Source organism: Mesitornis unicolor, unplaced genomic scaffold, assembly GCF_000695765.1.
Source record: "Mesitornis unicolor isolate BGI_N332 unplaced genomic scaffold, ASM69576v1 scaffold20469, whole genome shotgun sequence".
Taxonomy (NCBI): Eukaryota; Metazoa; Chordata; class Aves; order Mesitornithiformes; family Mesitornithidae; genus Mesitornis; species Mesitornis unicolor.
In genome coordinates this window covers 28,133-48,276 of record NW_010208217.1, presented here as the reverse complement: position 1 = coordinate 48,276, position 20,144 = coordinate 28,133, and the positions used below count along the sequence as shown (strand labels likewise).

Here is a 20,144-nt window from a genome sequence, read left to right as displayed (position 1 = left end):
GGTACAAATAGTGCCTTCATCAGGGCTGCCCCCCTTCCTGTACTTTCCACAGCAGTTAATTAGGCTTATCCTGCTTTTGAACACTGGCAGCTACCACGAAGGAGACCACAAAACAGGAGAAAGGGGAGGAAGGAAGCAGGCCTTTGCCAGCAGTTCCTGCCTCTTTAGTTTTGTTCTCCCATATCCCAGAGCTATAAATACTCCTGTTCATATACGTGACACTGGTGAACAGGCAGGGTAAATGCGAAGTGCCCTGGCTGGCTCCTGGAGCGAAGACAAGACTTCTTTTCTGCTAGAGTGATCAGGAAAGCCAGAACACTGTGCCCTGCTGCAGGCAGAGAGTTGTGGTGAAAGTATGAGCAGGGCTTGTCCCTGCCAAATGCACTCCCCTGGAAGCCCGTGGTGAGCTCGGCTCAACAGTATCTCTGGGAGGAACCCGATTTGCTTTGGGGAGCAGCAGAAAGTACCACAGCATTGCCTAAGGGTGGTGCTTTTCTTTTCGAAAATTCTTTATTTTTATTTAATCCTGCATAGTGTGTAGTCAGTTGTTCAGTCCAGAAACACATCCTAACAGGAGCTGAGAGCCTATAGGAAGAGTCTGCCCTGTGGTTGCCTGAACACTGAACTCAAGGGGAGAGCGTGGTGGGAGAACAACACTGATCCCTGTTGAAGTGTTTGCATTTGTTGAATCCTGAAAGTTTGCTAATCCCAACTCAGCCTCCATCCGTGGCTGTTCACCAGGAATCAAAGCTGTATCATCTGTGTACCTAGAGCATGATGGACAGGGGAAAGGGGACCATGAAGACCCTGGCAAACAGCTGTGAGGCTTTGTTTTAACATGAACACAGATTAAGTGGCTGTATGTTATCACCTCATGTCTCAGAACAGGAGAACAAACAGTTGCAGAAGAGATGAGTTTGGAAACAGCAGCTGTGACAGAGGGATGAAAATATCAGGACCTAAAAGAGTAGTGAGGGCTAAAAGAGACCAGCAGCTTTGTCTTCTCAAAAAATAACTTTTTCCTTGAGCAGTTCACATTAACTTCACTTGACAGAAATAGGCCATCCAAGTCACTCTGTAGCTACACAAGCAGGCATGTGACAGTGTTCAGCACAGCCCCAAAATACAGTTGAAGGACACTACACCCAGAAACTGAGCGTGGTGTCAGTATGGGCAGTGTGTGGGAAGGCAGTGCTGGGGAAGCCCAAGGGCAATCCAGCTTGTGGTGGGGCAGGGAAAGCCAGCTGGGTCACTTCTAGTCACTTCTCACTGCAATTTACAAGAGGAAAAGGTGCAAGGCAATTTCTTCCAAGCAATAGACATAAGAAATTAACCGACATCTGTTGTATGAAGTGAAATGTGACCACCAGCCAGCTTTGCAAGAGCACTCAGTGTGCTGACAGCCATGCTGTCTCCTCACCCCCTGCTCTCTTGGCCACCGCTTCACAGTTTAAAAGCCAAAAGCAACCTCTGTCACTCACTTCCAAAAAGTAAGCTTCAAGCCATAAGCTGCATTACCTGATACCTAGCACCTCATTTTGATGCAGAGCATGTGAAAACTTAACCACGAGATTCCCCTTTCCTGTAGTGAAATGGAGGTCTGAGCACAAGGCTGGGCTCTGCTACTTGTGGGATACCTGGCCCTTGGGCTCACACAGGCACTGTACAGAGGTATAAACCAAGAGATGAAGGCAAATGCCACCACGCAACTGAGGAACTGTGCCTGAACACCACACTGAGACCCCCTGCATCCCCTCATGCTGGGGCCCTCCCTCTGGGGACACCCCTGTGGAAACCACCCCTCCAACATGCCTGCTTTCCAACAAACTAAGCCATTTTTCCCCCTCAACCCCAACCTGGCTCCTTCCCACACAAGAGAAAAAAAAAAAGTATAAAAATATATATGTACTTACCTTTCCTCAGCAGGCTTCAGGCTGAGGTGCGTGTTTCCCTGCAGCACGTTGTGTGTGGGCTTCTGGCCCTCTGCCCCTGAGCCCAGCTGTCCTTTGTTAGCCCTGATTACCCCACAGGTTTAAGTTTAAAAAAAAAAAACACCTGGAGGGGTGGGTAGCAAGCCCTGCTATTATTTTTGGAGATTTTGGGGAGGGATGGTGGTGGCTGGGGGTCCCAATGTCCCCCTTGTGTCCCTCTCTTCGACAGCGTGAGGCGGCCCCGCCAAGCCCCTTCCTGAGGTAAAATGGCGCCCGCCGCAAAACCAGCGTGGTTAACCAAGAGAAACTTCTTCAGAAAGCCACTTTCTCCTTTAAAACCTCCCACAATGGCTTCTCATTTTCAGATACCATTCTTTCTAAGCTTGCTCAGGTCATTTTTTTAAATCACAATCTTATTTTTTAAAAAAAATCACCTGTGGTAGAACAAGCGGGGCAAACACGGCTCCCTCGAAAGCTGTTTCCTCAGTATTTGCCCTGTTGCGGAGCTGGGGCTCTGGCAAGACTGTCTCAAGCTGTGAATGTGAGGGGAAAAAAAGCTGCCTGGCTCATATTTAGCAAGATTTTGTTTGGTTTGAGAGTAAAATGAGCCCTTTTTCTTGATTCTGAGTCCCAGTCCAGGCAGAGCCAGGCTGACTGCCCTCAGAAGCCCGGCTGAGGGTGCGAAGCCTGGCGGGCTCCGGTTTCCCGCCCTTTTCACCACCGGCCTCAGGCGAGCAGGTTTGTGCAAGGATTTTAGCACGAATGCAGCGTGCTGTTATGGAGACGTTGTGTTGCTGTATGCACATAAGCAGCAGCAAAAATTGCACGTGTAAGCGTCTGGCAAGGGCTCCCCATGCTACTTGATAGCCTGTTTCTGCAGTTTGTGTTGAAAAGGGACAGTAGAGTCTGGCTGATCCGGGCAGGAAAGGACCATCTCTTAAACTCAGACCACTCTGGCCACATAAATACATTCAGTTGCACAACACAAACAATAATGCCATGCCATAGTCAACATCTATTCCCTTTAGAGGGGAAAAAAAAAGGGAGAAACAGCTCTTAAGTGAATCAGGCCCAGCTGTGGCTTGGTGGATGGTTGGATAAAGCACCGAGAGACCCAGGGATTGAGTCCCTAGATGTGATTTAAACCACAGGTTCTCCTATGAAAAGCTCGCTCTGTTTCCCATTTTGCAACTGACGAGTCACTGCTCATGTGAATATTCAGCATTTGTGTGGAGTGTGTATGAAATGCTGTCCCATTTGGTTTGTTGGCTTCTCCGAATTACCAGTCTAAATGACCACGACAGCAGCTGCGTTGTAGAGATGATGGATCAGGCCTGATGCATAAACTGGTTCTCTGCGTTTGACTGATTTTATAGGTAACCTTCACAAAAGAGCTCATGTATAAACTTACAACCAACAAACACAATTCACTAGATTTAGTCTTGAGGAAAGCAGCTGACGTGAATTCCTTGTGACCATCGATTGCCCAAGGGCTCTGATAAAATAAAAGGCAAATTTTAGGCCAGATGAGTAGATTACCTCAGTGCCATCAGTGCCTCCTTGCTTTTTTACAACCAGCTTTTACCTTCAACTGGCAATGTTTGTGAAAAGTCTAACTGCTTTGTCCTTCCCAGGGATTTTTCGGGAGCTGAGGAAGCGAGGCTGAGCACCTCACCCTGTGCTAGGCATCAACTGAACGGGCTGGGTGGCCATTGCAGGACCTTCAACAGCTGATGGACATCTCTGGAGACTGCTTTGGTACGTTGAAGTCACATTTTGGGAGGAGTCTTTTCCACCATCACCTACAGAGGCCGGCCACAGAGGCTGTCCCTGTGGCAGGGTGGGAGGTAGGGTATTACACCCCAGTATCCCAAACCAATGTTTCAATTATAAAAATAATCCTCATTTTTAGCAAAAATGCCCATCTCTCCCGAACCACTGCTTATTTCAAGATGCGTTTTGAATCATTTGTTTTTAACATCCTGCTGCAGTTGCAAGGGGAAACTCCTGGGACACTGCATTTTGGGGAAGGGGTAGCAATGCAAATCATACTCCCTGTGCTTACTGGTTTTGTCCACTGCAGCCACAGGTTCAGAGCTAAAAAATCTAACTTAGCCAGACCCCAAATTCGGATTTGTTTCAGTAAGTTTACAAGGAGTAGACAAAAACAATGTAAAATTCCGTCCATGGCACTCCTGTCCCATGAAATTGTCATGACTGTGAGAAGTGAGTTTCCATTATATTCTAGTTTTAGAAACACAAGAGAAAAGCAAGGTGGGATAAGGAGCAATGAATAGGTTCCCCTTTTTACCAGAGGCACTGAGAAGTGAATCAGCAGGCTTGGCTGATGTTTAATTACCTTTAAATACACGTCAAGATGTGCTTCTACCAAAGTTGCAGTTAGGGGAGCAATTTCTGAACAAATTCTCGCAAAGACTGTTCCCTAATGCTAAACTTACCAGTGCTTACAACAGAAATATGGACTGTAACTTATTTTTCACCTGATGCTGTAAGCAGTTATAAAAATGTGAATGAATTATCACTTGCCTCATTACCTGATGTTTATCATTATCCAGGGGGAGCACACGCAGGGCTTTCAGCACCCCCCAAACTTGCTGGACCGTGGAGCCGTGCCAAACATCCGAATTTCCTGCAAACCACCATGATCCCTTAACCTCAAACTTTCCTAGCTGGAAACCTGACAAAATAAACCGTTTTACACACTATTTAGTTATGCCTTATATACCACCACCACAAGGCTGGCCGACTGCCCGCCAAGTGCAGTTACTTCAACAGAAAATGCAATGTTGGCTGGTCCCAAACTGTTCCCAAAAACCTGCCAAGTCTTGATGGAAGAGGGGCTGTAAGGAAAAAAAAAAATCTAAGTGAAAACAACTTTAAAATACGATCAACTAAACTGAAACACTGTGTGGGATTTATTTTGTTAGGACAAATGAGATGTTTTGATTGGCTTGAAACGGCTCCCTCCACTGTTTCCCTGAAAGTCCCCTCAAACAAAGAATTATTCTTGAATGGCCCCCAAAATACTTTTCCCTCCAATTCTGTTTATGATTCAGCTGGGAAGGCAGAAAAATCAGCTCCCCTGCTTAGGGTTCTCATGAAATGCTGCATGAGCCTGAATAGCGTTCAAGCTGAGAAGTGATGAAAGGGGTGCATTTGCTGTCATCGCAGGTAACTGGTGTTCTGCTTCAAAAAGCATTAAAAATCAGGTAGATTTTCTTGTGGGAATTGGAGAATTGGTGCTTGATATGACATAGGCATTTTCTTTAGTCTGCCAAGCTGCCTGTGGAGGAGCTAGGATGTGAGCTAGTAAAATAAATACAAGGGGGCTTTAAAACCAGCACGGAAAGCAACAAATGTTGTGATTTTCAGTCACATCCTAGAGCTGAAATTCAAAATGAATGGACTTGAACACGACACGACTGAAACCTCTGCTCTGGTTTTGGTGGACTTTTCTTGCTGCAGCACGAAACCTCTGCATTATTTGAGGAGAGATGACCCGGATCTGGCTCCTTGGCCATGGTGGTAAGCTGTTCCTGCAGCCTTTAGCCTCTTCATTAGAACAGGGATGCAGTTTGTTAGAGCACAAAACACATCCCAGGTTAGTAAGTTGATCCTGTAAGGTTCAGCCGGGCAACTTTAGTTAGTTCAAGTTGGCCTGACCAGGAAATAATCCAACAGTCTTTGTGGTAGGCTCTTGTCTAACCTGGGCGCACGACGTTATCGTTACGTGTGCGTGATTGCTGTGGGGAGGAAGGGAATATTGAATTTCACATCAGTGCCTCTTCTGGCTTGTGAAATAATTCCTGATGAAGCGGGTGCAGAAAAATGAGGTACTGCTGTATGAAAGAAGTCCTAGTGGGTATCATCCCTCCACAAAACCAGCCCTATAAATAACGTCATTAGAGATCCCTCGCATCTCATGGAAATGCATTCAGGCTGCAACAGTGATACAGATCCTGAGTCAGATTATTTCAAACAAAGACAGATTCCCCCCAGTCCCACAGTGAGTCCAGACCTGAGCTCATTCCTTCCTGCTCACCTGGGCTCCTGAGAGGCAGCGGCTCATAAAAGCGTGTTTAAACTCCAGAACCAGTGGATCACAAGACCCAGAAGAGGAAATACTGTATTTTCCTAATTAAAAACTCCTTCCCAAGGCCACACGTAATGGTATATTTAGCATGTGTCGAAACAGGTTGAAGCTTCTTCTGGTAGCCCTTTATTATATTAAAAAACAACAACAACAAGAACAAAACCACGAAGAGGTGTTTCAAGCTAACGCATGACTATCTTTGGGGTTCCCTCTTTTAGTTAAGGTTTTCACAAAATACAAAATTAAATGTCTTTTCTACATACAGAACAAAGTAGAATCAAGTAGCTGATTAGAGTATGTACAAAAACTTACACATTCTGTCTTGTTCTTTAAAAAATATAAATATCAATAATGTTCAGTAGAATGGGTCGGTTTTACTTTTAAGGCTTCATTCTTTTAGATCCTTCATTATTTCTTGTGGTGCCAGGTAGGCAGGAAAGGGAGGCAAGAGAGGAGGTCAGGTGTTTTATTAAAGGTAATGTGTTTATTTGTCGTGAGACTCTTCCTCATCTCTGGCAGGAGGAGATTGCCCTCCACACTGATTTACGTTTCCAGGAAGCAGAGGTGGAAGGAAAGGAAAATAAAACCTTTATTATTGCTAATTTTTTGTGTGTCCTTCATTAAAATCTCGTTTCAAACCTGTCTCCGCTCATTGTCACTGTAGAAAACCATCTGCCAAATTCTCGAGCAGGAGGACTTTACCCCAGGGAAAGGTTAGAGCGAGGAGGAGACCGCTGGAGGCGTTTTACCACCGGCCCCAGCAGAGGTAGCAAGTGCTGCAGCCAGGGCAGCCGCTGCTGTCGCGTCCCGGGGCGTGAAGTCTGTGGGGAGGCTTTCCATCAGGCACTTGAGCTGTTCCTGCCCCAGCTTGATTTTATCGTCCAGCTCTCGCTGCTCTATAAGGAGCGCGGACTTCATCTTGACAAAGTGCTGGTAATCCTGGAGCTGCTCCTCTGAGAGGTAGTTGCCCAGGATCTCCAAAACCACCCGTTCTCGACGGTCGAGGTTTTCCTTCAGTTCCCGGGCGTCTTCGTGCTGGCCAGCCAGCAGTTTCCTCTTCTCGTTCAGCGAGCTCTGCACACACCAGAGAGAGTGCTTCAGTATCAGCAGCACCCAGCTCACCCCTTCTCCTTCCCCCTCACACCACATTTGCCACCTCCCAGGGTGGTGGGATGACTGCTTAGCTCCCAAACTCACGGTCAAAAGGAGGAGGATGAACTCCTCATGGCAGACTGCATGTGGATCCCACTGTATCTCACTTTGGATGTGCTACTCAATGTGGGCCACAAAGTGCTCCAGGAAAGGCAATAAAACTTCCTTGAAAGCAGCAGCTACTAGGAAAATCTGGCTTTGCCTCCCACTGCCAGCCAAACAATGTTAAAGTGTGGCTTCGACGGAGGCAAAAGGCGGAGGGTTGTTCCAGGACCACACCACCATATGGCCTATCCTGCAGACACGCCGTCCCAAACACGGCCATTCTGTTTCGAGACAAAAGCTGCAGGATCTGAGACATTTACAGAAACCAGGACCAGGATTCCCAGGGCCAGAACCACCTTTGCTACCGCTTACACATAAGGATGAAGGCACTTTCCTCCCTACAAGCTTTTGAAGGTCCTGTCTTACTCGGTTCTTGTGACTGCTGCTGTCCTTGCACCCCAAAAAAGGCCACGACGCTACGGCTGCGCAGATACGTACCCGCTCCTCGCTGTTGGCGTTTTCCCCTAGACTACTCAAAACGTTCTCTACGCGGGCCAGGCGTCCCGAAAGGGAGAGCAAGAGGTTCACCACCTTATCCAAATCGCCGATGAACATCTTGTATTTGTCAAACTCGTTGGGTTTGCATAGCTGGCTGATCAACAGCTCCACCTCTTCTCCCAGAGCGTTATTCATCTTGATGTCCGCAAGCAGGCCTTCCTTGGCTTCCTTCAGGATTTCCAGTTTGTGGGTCAAGCTCCCGATGAGCTCAGCCTGTCAGAAGGGAAACACAGCGCCACATCGGTCATTACCACAGTCACCCTGGTCATACGGATGACGACAGCAAGAGGATATGGCTCTGGTGTCTGAGGAGCTGGGTCCAGCCAGCAACAGCTGACAAAGAAGACATTAAGGAGGAAAGAGAGAAAACTCTGAAATTCCACATCTAATCTGAATTATCACCTCATCAGATTACATGAGGATATATTTGTTCTACCACCCCAATGAACATTTTTAAGAGAGACATCTGATTTGGTGTACCACATTCTGATACCCAGGAACTGACACCTGAAAGAGGATCATCGTATGCACCCTTCTTCAAAAGGTTCTTTAAAGTACCCGAGTGACAAGAGCTGCAGTCACATCTCCTGTGTATTTATTCCTCACTCCCTGTCCCAGCCTGAGATTTCTCCTTTGGATGTTGTATTTTTCACAACTCAGCACTGTACAAAACAGCTGCCAGAAAAATGAATTTAAAGTTGTATTAGTGGCACGACAGGAGACTGTGCTGGCATCAAGCAAGCATTTGAACCAAAGATGCTCGAAATTTACTTGGCAATTGAGCAAAAACATGGAGAGCACACACCCATTTTGCGAAAACGCTGGCAAGTGTTTCACTGCCAAAGAAAAGGAGGCCCCCAGGGTTCAGTTACTCCAGAAACAGCAGTGCTGCACATGTGCTGGGGATCCTAATTCCTGTGAGGAGTTAGGGGAAAGACATATGCAAAAGCAGAAGTCTATGGCTTGGGGCATGCAGTTCTTGCTTCTGTTTAGTCAGAACTGAGAGCAGGAAAAGCTCTTGATACAGAGGTTGGGTAAGTTCAGCCTCTTCAGTTCATGCCCTGCTGAGGCATCGTGATATGTGTGTTAATCTGCTCTGCATACAAACCCTGCAGCATGAAATAGAAGTAAATCACAAACTGCCTGAAAATATTCTCTCAAGGTTTACTAACACAGCCTCCTTTCCATCAAAACCGATGGTAATTCCAATTAGCAAGGTGGTCTGCTTCAAAGGAGAAAGGATCTTCAGACTTAGTTGTGGCCTGTCAGAGCGGGGTTTAAACGCTGGTTTCTCAGCTGGGAAGTAAAGAGCGCTTTTTAGGCAGACACCACTAGATGGTACACTTAGTACAGTCCACCAGCTTCCTCAGACACGCAAAGGCTGAACAAAATGCGAGTAAAATGATCTGAAAACAAACTGCTAAGTCACGCTGTTTGTTAGCAGGGAAGTTCAGGGGGAGAGGGGAGCAAAGGTGGGACTAAATCCCACCCGTTAGGATAAGGGACAACCAAAACTCCCCTTGCACTGTCTCCTCAGTGTGCTTATGATGCTAATGCCACCTTCAAAAGAAAGATCTGTGGTCCTCACCAGTTGATTGCTGGACTAAATCCTGAGGAGCAAAAGAAGGGACATTTTTTTCAATTATTACGGTGCTGGGGGCATGAAACAGCAAAGCTGGATGTGATGGGCTGGACATAAAGTCTGGCATTAACCTGGAGAGGTTTTGAGGAGGATGGAGCTGCTCAGAGCTGGCAGGGGGCTATGGGACGGCAGGGAGTGATGCACCTTTGTTCTGGAGGCATGGCAGCTGGACAGGGACTGCGAAATAATTGCTTTGTGTTTGTTAATCAGTGAGTCTCTGCGATCCCAAATGCCAACCAATATAGATAGCTCCTTTGCATGCTTACAGTGGAAATGAGCCTGGTTTACCCAAATGAGCTCTCAGAGTAGCTGCCTTCTCAGATAATGCCTATGCAAATGTTACTTCACACAGGCCATGAGCAAACATGCCGGCAGATCTTGCTGTCTGGGCCTGATCACTCCCATCTATTTCTGTTTTTCCATGCAAATGTAACCTCTGAGGCCTGGGACTTGTCCTCCACGGCAGCCTCACATCTCCCTGCAAGCCCGTCAGATGCCTGCAGCATGTCCACCAGCTCCTCGGAGCAGCACCCTCATCGTGTTTAATTACCCCCTACCTTTCACGTTGGTGGAAGCAGGCAGCTTTGAAATGAAGAGCAGCCCAAGAATTGATCCAGTGCTACAGACATGGCAGGGGCTGTGATTACCTTTGAAGGTGAGAACTCTAAAACAGTGGGTTTGGGACGGATAATTAAAGCAGCAGACGAAGGCCTGAGCCAAATGCATCTGACTAGCAACACATGCATGATCTACTGGCGTAGACTTGCTACCCAGAACGTGTGTAGGAGCACAGAAATAAGAGATGGCAGCAATGGCCAGTGTCTCTAGCCCATTCCAGCAGCAGGGTATGACAGTTCTCCAAATACCCAAGGAAATCCTACCTGTACCTCAAATGCTCCACAAAACAGAGCTCATCTACTCACTTACTGGTCACAATCTGTGTTACAGAGCACTTTGATGGAGGTCCCATTCTGTCACTCTGTTAAAGCCTGGTAGGGAAGAGATTTGGCTTAGCAGATAAAAGGTGAGAATGAAAAGAGTCATCTCTCCGAGTCAGGGCTGCAGGATAAATTGCAATTCCTCTACACCACTCAGCCTCACGCCTTCTCTCTGCTTTTGGACACTTGGCATGGAGATGAGCACCCGGAGAGATGTGGAGTTGTGCTACAAATACGTGAATCCCCTGCACTGTGACAAAGAGGCTAGGTTTGGGAGCCTTTCTTTAAATCTATGCCTGATTTCAGTGCAGGAAGAATTAAGTGCTATATTCACAGCATATGGGGCTTGCACAAGTATTTGTATCCTTCAGGATGTTTAAACTCTGCTGTTGTACAAACAGCATGAAATATGGTCTGTGCCACTCCGTCCAGTGCAGTGTAGGATGTTTTACATTTACAGGCAGGCAGAGTTGCTTTTGGCACGTGTGTGTGAAGGGAGACACAGACATTCAAGTGCCTGCCTGTGGCTCTTTGGGATTTGTGAGCTTCACATCATGTCTGTAATGAGCAGGTTACCACTGTGAGACAACCACAGGGACAAATTAGAAGGCTCTGCAAAAACTCTGGGAGACAGAGCACCCAAACCTACAGCAACAACTGCAGGGGCCATTCCTCAGTGAAATGTACCCACAGTATGAGAGGAAAATGTTTCCTCCTCTCCTGCCCTGCTTTGCTCTCACAGAGGTGGTGCTGACTGAGCTGCTGAGGTGCACATGGCTTTCAGCAGGTCAGTGAAACAATAAAGTATGGGGAAATGAGAGCAACCCATGTGTCTGTGGAGGCTGTGAGTGCTGTCAGTGGGTAAAATGGGTAAATTTGCTTTACTGAGGAGGAAAATCCAAGGGTGAAACCATGCACCGAGACAGTGCAGTCACTGGCTGGGCTCTGCCTCAGGGCTGCAAGGTGTGCTCCCAAATTTGCAGTAAGTGCTCAGGTCAGCCCTCTTCATTCAGTCTGGGTCACCCTAATGAAGCTTCATAAGTGGCCCAAATGCACCAGCCCCTACACAAGTTGGGACTGCCAAAAGCTGACCTCAAACAGAGACGCACTTTACTTTAGGGCTTATTAAATATTTCAGGAATGTAACCAGCAAGTGGTGGTGTGTGCCGAATTTACCTTCTTCTCATTGATGTCCAGCAGCTCCTCTTCCTCACTGACTTCTTCTGGCAAGTCCTTGATTTTATTCAGCAGCTCTGCTTTGGGGGCTGAAACACTGTAATAAGCAGGACAGGGGACCAGCGTTACGGGAGCTTCCTTTTCTTCTCTCCTAGACCACAGTGAAGAAAAAGGAGTTGTTCAGTACCTTCCCAGTTGTTAACCACAGAGGATTCCTGCCATCAGAGGGTGCACGTCAGCTGCTTTCCTCACCACCACAGCGGCTCTGTTTCAATGTTGAGTGGTTAACAACTCATATCCTTGCTGAAGGGAAATCAGCACAGCTCAGCTGGCGATGGTTCGACAGACCACCTTATCATTGCACCACTTATAAGTGCATTACAGCTTACTTACATACGGTTCTCCAGCTGTATCTACCTTAGAACAACCACACCACAGGACTTGGGCTGATCTTTGCATCCCTGCATAATAAGTAGGTGCCCCCATCTCTCCCTCCAAAATTTGGCTCCTCATTATCTTTCTGCCCAACGCTGTTTTGGTCCTGATTTTACTCAAGCAAGCAAGCACCGAGCTGTGCTGCAACACCATCCCACAACCCAAAGAGGCAGTGCTTACGTGTCTGCTTCGGCTGCTGTCCTGCTAGCTTTCCTCTGCGTCATCCTCCTTCTCATGTTGTTCTCCTTCAGCAAGCTCCTTCCGCTGGGGAAAAGCCCTTCCATTAAGTCCATGGTTGTCTTCATTTTGGAATCTGGGTCCAGGATATCAGCCAGAGACTTGTCTTTATGGATGATCTCTTTTGCCAGAGCCTCTGACTTCATGTCCTCGGGGGTCTTTGTCTTTGCCTTCGCTGGAGGTGCTGTGCTGAGCATCCCAGAGTCCAGGCTGCCGTTTTCCGACTCTCCAGTGATGACTGCTGGCTCTCTGTGGTTGCTTTCAGGGTGAGCTGTGGGCTGTCTGTCGGAGCTTTGAGGACCTTCAGAACAAGCAGGTAACTGGTGCTGCCTATCCACAGCAGATGGAGAGCTGCTCCTCTTTGACGCAGGTAGTGAGAGGCACCAATTATTTTCAGCGATACTGGTGCCTGTTATCTCCCTCTCAGACACAGCTTTGGGAAAGCTTTTGGAGCTGCTATGGACAGAAAAATTCTGTGAGATGAAGACAAAGCACACAGGACCACTGTGATCATATGGTGAAGGCCTGACACAAGCAAATTTTCCTTCTCTCTCACTTATGTTTGTCTCTTATTTCACATTTCAACACGGCAAGGCTCACACTATGGCACCAGGAGCTGGCACCCCCTCAACCTGGTCCCTGCTGCTTTGCCATTCCAACACAGGAAGAATGGTTTGGTTTCTGCTCACGGGCTAGGGACATTGAGTCTCACCACCTGGCAATGCCAGCCTATATATATTTGTCCTTTTCACGTTGGAAAAGCCAATCGCTACCATAGCCCAGCCAGATTCTACCCTGAAGGAGATCAGAGCAGCTCCCTGGGAGCAAGGGAAGCTGTGCCGAGTTCAACCAGCTGGGCACCCAGCCCAAAGCCCTATCCTTCAGGAAAAATTCACTATACAGTGTTACTGTGACATATTTCTGTTGTCACTTCTTGGCAGATGGTCACTGTTTCATAACAGCATTGTTCTGTGCCAGGTCCAAAATGTATTCTGGGAAACTCTTGACTGTTTGGAAAAACCGTCATGGATTTTCTCTCAAAAACCAGTAAGTGGAAGGAGTCAGCAGCCATTTTAACTCTTCATACTGGAGTAAGAAGCAAACCCACTGAAATCCATATGGTAACTGCAGGGGGAAAAGACCAGGACAGTTTCTCACCCATAACCTTGCTGGCTAAGGACCTGCCAGTGCACCTCCTGATGGGCCACAAAGCTTTCTGCCCTGGCCACACTTGACAATGCTCTTGGCAGCCAGCAAAGTCCTGCAGCAGTGAGCCTGTCTGTCTGTCTGTCTCTCTCTCTCCCCTTAGACCATCTGCACTCATCTGCAAGCCTCACGCTCAGCTGGTAGCTGTGGGTGGGTCGTCTCGGCACGCAGAACTGCAGAGGTCAATCCCATTTGTCTGTAGCCCCACATTTCTTACTGTACATGGCCCTACAATGCCCCAAATGCCACGTTACAGCCCTCCCTTACCTCACTTGGGCCTCCTCTGTGAGCCGGGTGGGTTTGTCTCCAGCTGCCCCGTTCCCCTCACGTGCCGCCGGAGGGGGAGGAGGTGGGAATTCCTCGGTGCCGTTTGCAGCAGTGCAAGAGCTCAGGGATGGCAGTAGGGGTGACAAGCTGGGAGCAACGCTCCCGGGCTGGGAAGGCATGACAAACACCTCATCATCTTCATCATCCTGCCCCAATGGTGGTGGTGTGAGCTGTAGGCCTGACTCCGAGATCCGGAGATGGGTTGTCCCCTGCGGAGAAGGGGTCTCGGGGTCAGAAGAAGTGCTGCTCTGTGTCGGCAGGGACTGCCACCTCTGGGAGAACGTTGGCCTGGCTGCTGGAGGAGACACCACAGCCCTTGGGTGGCTGTTGTCTTTGACTGAATGAGCCCACACCACTTTGGGTGGGAGGGATCTGTGAAGCAGCCCAGCTTTCCTTCTCCACATCATTTCATCTGTGGGAGTCTCAGGGGATCTGTCCTGGACAGCATCTGAAGACTGTGCTTGGACATTACCATTGCCCTCAGGAGGAACAGCATCTCTTTTGGCATGGTGCTGCCTCGGAGCCTGGCCATCGCCCGCAGTCTGGAAGTCTGAGGGAGTCTGGGTGGGTGTGTTAGGGGCGGACTGGCCAGATGCAGGAGTAAGGTTAAGGAACAAGGGTTTAAAGCCTTGCTTTTGCTCAGGGTGGTGACTCTGTGCCTCTGTCGGGGATGGGACAAATGCAGAAGTCCTGCTATCCGGCCTGGAAAGCTCTGAGAGTTTGTGGGTCTCGCTCAGCGTGGTGGAGCTGGTGACAACCTCGCTGCTGTGGTGAGGATGGGGATAGTAACTCGGGAAGGCCACTTTTTCTGAGTGGCTTCTTTCCTTCTTGCTGATAGACCTAAAAACCAAGAGACAGACCATGATGAGATTTAAAGTAATCAATGGGCAAGAAAAGCTATTGTGCGCCTCCTTAATGAGCAAATTATACAACTGATCCAAGTGAGGTGCAGTTGTGCTTTGAAAACAGTAGTAAAATCCATTCTGGTATTGCTGGGGACACAGAGCTGGGTCCATTCTCACTCACCATCTCCTATCGCTTTCAGTGTCTGCTAGATCACACCACAGATGTACACACAGGTAGCAAGTATCACAGCAAAAACTCATTAAAAAACATATATATTTAGGAAAACCTAAGTGCCTGGCTTTCTTTCCAGCCTTGGTTTGAATTTTGTTTGTTATAGATGGTAACTGCTGAAAGGAAAACTACTTGACACGATCTGCCATCAAACTCCACTCTCAACTGCTGATAATTTGAAGAATGTCAGCTTTATGGGCCAAAATTTCCCATAGCATTATCTGCTCCTGTTGGAAAGGTGCCATTAAATGATTAAACTGTCTCTGAGAACCACGTGAGGCCAAAAAAATGCACTGTTTTGACTGCAGAGAAACAGGGAAAAAAAGCTCTTAAAACCTTGGGAATCCTGTTAGGAAAAAAAGCTCCACGCAGATGGGCAGGTGTTACTAAACCCAAAGCCAATGCACTTCGACTGCAAACGGATGTTAAGGCTGCAGAGTCAGCAGATGAAACGATTCCTTCCTGATGTCCTCATTTGAGTCTGAGAAACACCGGCCTTGGAAGTGAGGATCCTGCCCAGAATCCATGGCCAAACCTGCTTGCCCATACAGCTATTTAGGTGGATAACAAAATGAGCAGTAAAAATAGCGCTAGCAGATGGGAGAGAAGATGGCCTGAAAACATGAGGCCGTACCATTAAGCAATCAAATACAATAAAGCTCTACTGCCAGTGTATTTTCTGTTCTCGAGACGTATTGTTCAAATAATCCCACGCTGCCGATCCGTGATGGTTGAGACCTGGGCCCCAAATTTGCTCTCCGTTGTACTGGTACAAATTAAGAATAACTCCGTCAAAGCCATGGCTCGTTCCGGCTTTATTCTGGTGTGACTGAGAATTTGGCAGCTTTCGCCTGGGGGTGGGGAAGCTTCCCAGACAGCCCCTCTCGGTATTGTCTGTGGTTTCTGGACAGTAGCAAGGCGTATTCTTTGGAGATGCTCAGCGTTTGTCAGAAATGCCAGATGGGAAAGCTCGAATTGAAAGATGTCTCCTACTGTGGGAGCGATTGTGGCTTCTAAAATTGGAGGAGCAACAAGCGCTCCCAGCAGTGCTGACGAGACAGCTCTGGCATGGCACCTGGGGAGCAGCGAGAGGGCAGGGAGCAGACTGCATCTCTTAAGAGATGGACTAAAGATGCTACAAAAATCCCTATGACCCAGGCTGCAATGCTCATTCACAGTGGGGGAACGTTCAGCAGTATCCTAATAGAGGAGCTGCTGTGAATCAGTGCCATGGGGCTACAGTCCTGGTCTACCTCTCCTCTTCAGGCTGCGGAGGATTCGGATCTCATTCTCACAGAGAAATACATGCAAAACTTCTACTGGCTTTAGCAATGCACCATCAGAGACCTCTGGCTTCAAAACTCATCCCCATTCTTTGAGGTCATTCCAGGTACAGCCACATAAGAAAAATCACTGAATAGTTGAGGCTCATGGGGAGTGATTTGCTGCCTGCGTGGTGGACTCTGTGTCCTCAGGGTCAAGGGTGTTTTCCTTCCTCCCATCCTTTCCTTGTAGCTTTTGGGACTCCAATTCTGATCAAGAAGGGAAAGCAACCTCACATCTCCCAGAGCATTCAAGATGCCTACACAGCAGAAACATCATAAAACTGGTAAGTTAATACCAATAATCTTTGTGCAATGAAGCTTGAAAATCGGGAACCTACATTTCGTGCCCCAATAAACTTGTTTTCCATCTGAGTGTTCAATCACATTACTTGGAAAACAGGTTGGGGGAAAATAAAGCAGCAGTGAGTAGTTATGGAGAAGAATGATGAAGCCCTAGAAGAAACAGGGATGAACTAAACCAGCTGTGGTGTTCTCTCAGGAACAAAAAAAATGGATAACGTTATTCCAAATCAAACAGGTGTGTTTTAAACAATCATGAAAGGATGTGGTGGAGGCAGACTGAGTCCCTCTAAACAACATTTATGCCTTCTTAGGGGCAAAAATGGCCAGGCAGCCAGAAGATGCAGCGAGATGAGGAGATTTCCTCTACTTCTGGCCCAGAGCTGCGTGGAGAAAGCTCTGGAGACGGCAGCGTTAACTCCCACTGTGACAACAGAGCAGGAGCAGGATGACATTTACTGCCAGTTTGTCAGAAACAGAGAATAATTCCTTCAGCCCCTTTTGCTGGTTTTTACTGGAAGACGAGTTAGCTGTTTGGGCACTCGAGAGCTTAGGGCAAACGTCTATTTATTATTTAAATGTAAATACAGCAAGATAACTTCAGCTCCAGTTAACTTCAAAACAAGCCACTGCTAAGTGGGTAGTTACATAAGTCCGAATATTATGAGTTTTCTGGTAACACTTCTCTATTTTTAAAAACATTTCCCTCTCTCCTGTTGCTGAGCAAAACATCCTGCCTGCACCAGGGAAAGCAGCTGAAATGCAATGCTCCCAGTTCAGCAAGATAACTGAGGTTTCCTGGGTTTAGTGCCTGAAAATGTTTAATTGCTCTTGGGAAGGCAGCACTCTGGACTGGGAAAACATAGACAAGAGTGGGACAGCAAGGTATTTTTTGCTTTAGAGCCCTTCAGTTAAGGTAGCATCTGGATGTGAGTCCTAACAGCAGATGAAACACATTTTGGAAGGGCTGTAATTGGAAATTAGCTGCAGAAACATGCTCTGAGACTACACGAGGAGGAACTGATCGTGAATGAATGTCTATAGTGAAACTGTAAAAAGGTCACAGCAATTTATTGCTGCTGGGGACAGCACACCCACACCTGCGTCCATGCAGATGTTTCCTCTGGTTCACCACGATCCATCCGTGTACACAGACAATGCGTGACAGCTGCTGGCAGCAGGATGACAAGAGCTGAGCCTGCCGTGACACAGGGGACATTGACATGCACCCACCTGGCTCCTGCGCTCACCACGTAGAAGGGATCTCTCACCATGGGGCCAAACTCGCTGCTCTCCCTCCTCAGCAGGTCCTGGAGTGCAAAGAAAGTGTGAGCAGTGAGAGGACAGCAAAACAAAATACAAAACACTGATAATTCCTAATTCACAAGCACAGTGTGTGCCATATACAGACAGGAAGAAAGCTCTGGCGTGGTGTGGCACCCTCCAGCACCCTCCTCCTGCCCACAGGACCTTTCCCAGCATGGACTGTGGACACATTTATCCACAGAAAGGGGTTTTGGAAACCTCTCAGCAGGTCCTTGCCTCTTCTAAAAACACGTTCAAGGGTACCAGTGGGACCTGGGTGTTCACCTCTGGTTTATGTGCAAGGAGCTGAGGCACCATTGAAGCAGCCTTAGCTGAAAACCATCCCAAAGTCTGGCACTTGGTTCTTTTGAAAACCAAAGCGCAGGAACTGCCTCCTCTTTGGGCATTTCTGTCACCTAAAACCAGAGAAATCCTGCAGCTGAAATACCTTTGTGAATCCGACCCTCTCTGCCCTCGGAGCTCCCACCACAGGACACCAGGCTATTGTGGGACATGAAAGCAAACGCTAAGCCTGCTTTTGAAGAGCTCGGTATTTTCTCCCGTGCGATCCTTTCAGCCCAGAGGGTTTCAGTGCCCCCCCCTTTCCCCACACTCTTACTAATTTGCTTTTTTGGTCAGCGTTGCTGCAGAGGGAGGGTGAGCGCGGATCTCGATTTAGGAGGCCGGGAGATATGCGGGCTGAGACAGACTTAAAAAAGCAGGGAGGGAGGAAGGCTGAGAATGTGCTCTGAGGACTGAGAGCCAATAATCCCACACGGCTATCAATTTCCTTGTGTCTTTAAACAAATTCCTGCAGTGACATTGCAATGTGATTTATACATCATACGCTGTACACAAGGCGCTGACAAACACAGCGAGGCAGAGAAGGCTGCTGCTGAACTGGAAATCAACATTTCCCACAAGAAATCTGAAAAACTAAACTAAACCGAGCTAAAATCGCTCCGTTGCTTTGGCTTTGTCCCCTACTTTTATAGCTGTGGCTTTGTATCTGTGACAGTTCAGAAACCAAACTCCTTAAGAGAGCACTTAAACATATACTTCCCTTTCCAACAAGCACTTATGCCTTGGTGTGTATGTTCAAACATCTTCCTGAATTAGGATTTAAAAATGGGATTTTCACAGCTGCCTACGGACTAAATCCTCATTGCAGAGGTGGATACAGCTCTGGGAAGCAGCCATGAGGGCTCTCCCCTCTTCTACACCTGAACTAAGGCCCTGGGAGCGGGGCTGCGCTGCTCTTCATCGTCTTCCTTGAGCCAGCTTCAACAGGCAGAAACTCCAAGTGTATGCAAGATTAAAAATGAGCCAACAAGGGGGAAATAAAGGTCTCCAGAACTGCCCTGTATGTCACAGAATCACAGTCTCACAGAATCTTAGGAGTTGGAAGGGACCTCAAAAGCTCATCCAGTCCAACCCATGCCAGAGCAGGATCACCCAGACCAGGTCACACACGTCCACTCCCTGCCTGAGTGAGGGAGCTGCCTAAAAATGAACTAGGGCTGCTCGTTGTCCAAAAAAAGCACATCTTAGTGATTTTACTCCTTCTGCATGCATATTTTTGTTGCCAGTCTGCTCTAGGAGGCAGAGAAAGAGCCACAGCTTCTCCTTCACCCTAACTCTTTTTTAAGGACTGTCCTCTTACTGAACACAAGACTTCACGATCACAAGTGTGACAGAATTGCACAGATGAGCCCGATGCCTGCCTGGTGTGGAAAAATCCCAGTGGTGGGATGAGACAGCAGTGGCTGTGGAAAGGCATTTCGGTCACTTGATATTCGCAAGCTGCTTCTTTAATTCTCTGTATTTATTTAAAAACGTAGTGTGGGATCTGAGGTCTGTCGAGGGAGGATATTTGGAATGAAGCACTTAACAGATCTGGGAGGATGACTCCTTGCCCTGCACCCCAGTTTGGGCTGTTTCTGAGATGCTGCTCAGAGCCTCTTCTACGTTATCTGACTCCTCGGTCCCACTTTGTTGCACCTGGATAATCTGCTCTTGGGCCAGCAGCAAGTGCAAGAGCAGAGAGAGATGTCCTTGAGCTCAGCTTCCTGAGACTGCCCAAACACTCCGAATATATGGAGCGAGGAGCCTCTCCTCACATTTTGGTTGTTTCCTCCCTCTCCCCATGATGGAGTGGAGCCTGGTGTGGAAATAGGGGCAGCAGCCCCACCACTGCTGTAAATCCCTGTGACCTGACCACCTGCACTCACCTAAATAGGTCTGAGCAGATTTCAGCCTGCTGAAGTTTGAAGTTTCCCTGCTTCTACTATTTACCATCATCAGAGCCAGTCAAATTCCCCACTCCTGACATCAATGCAGTGTTCCCAGCCACCAAACGAGGGACATGGAAAGAGT

The 20,144-nt window shown here is 47.9% G+C and overlaps 1 protein-coding gene across 1 annotated transcript in view; it reads right to left on the bottom strand.

Moving 5' to 3' along the window:
- Positions 1-6,669: 6,669 nt before the first annotated feature.
- SHROOM3 (shroom family member 3) overlaps positions 6,670-20,144 on the bottom strand; it is a 28,282-nt gene continuing 14,807 nt past the window's right edge. Inside the window, exons 5-10 of the mRNA XM_010192424.1 lie at positions 17,697-17,773; positions 13,702-14,601; positions 12,172-12,684; positions 11,557-11,707; positions 7,741-8,013; positions 6,670-7,119 (exon numbers count right to left, since the gene is read on the bottom strand). Of these exons, the coding sequence (XP_010190726.1) occupies positions 6,760-7,119; positions 7,741-8,013; positions 11,557-11,707; positions 12,172-12,684; positions 13,702-14,601; positions 17,697-17,773 (2,274 nt within the window). The 3' untranslated portion in view covers positions 6,670-6,759. The remainder of the gene's footprint in view (positions 7,120-7,740; positions 8,014-11,556; positions 11,708-12,171; positions 12,685-13,701; positions 14,602-17,696; positions 17,774-20,144) is intronic.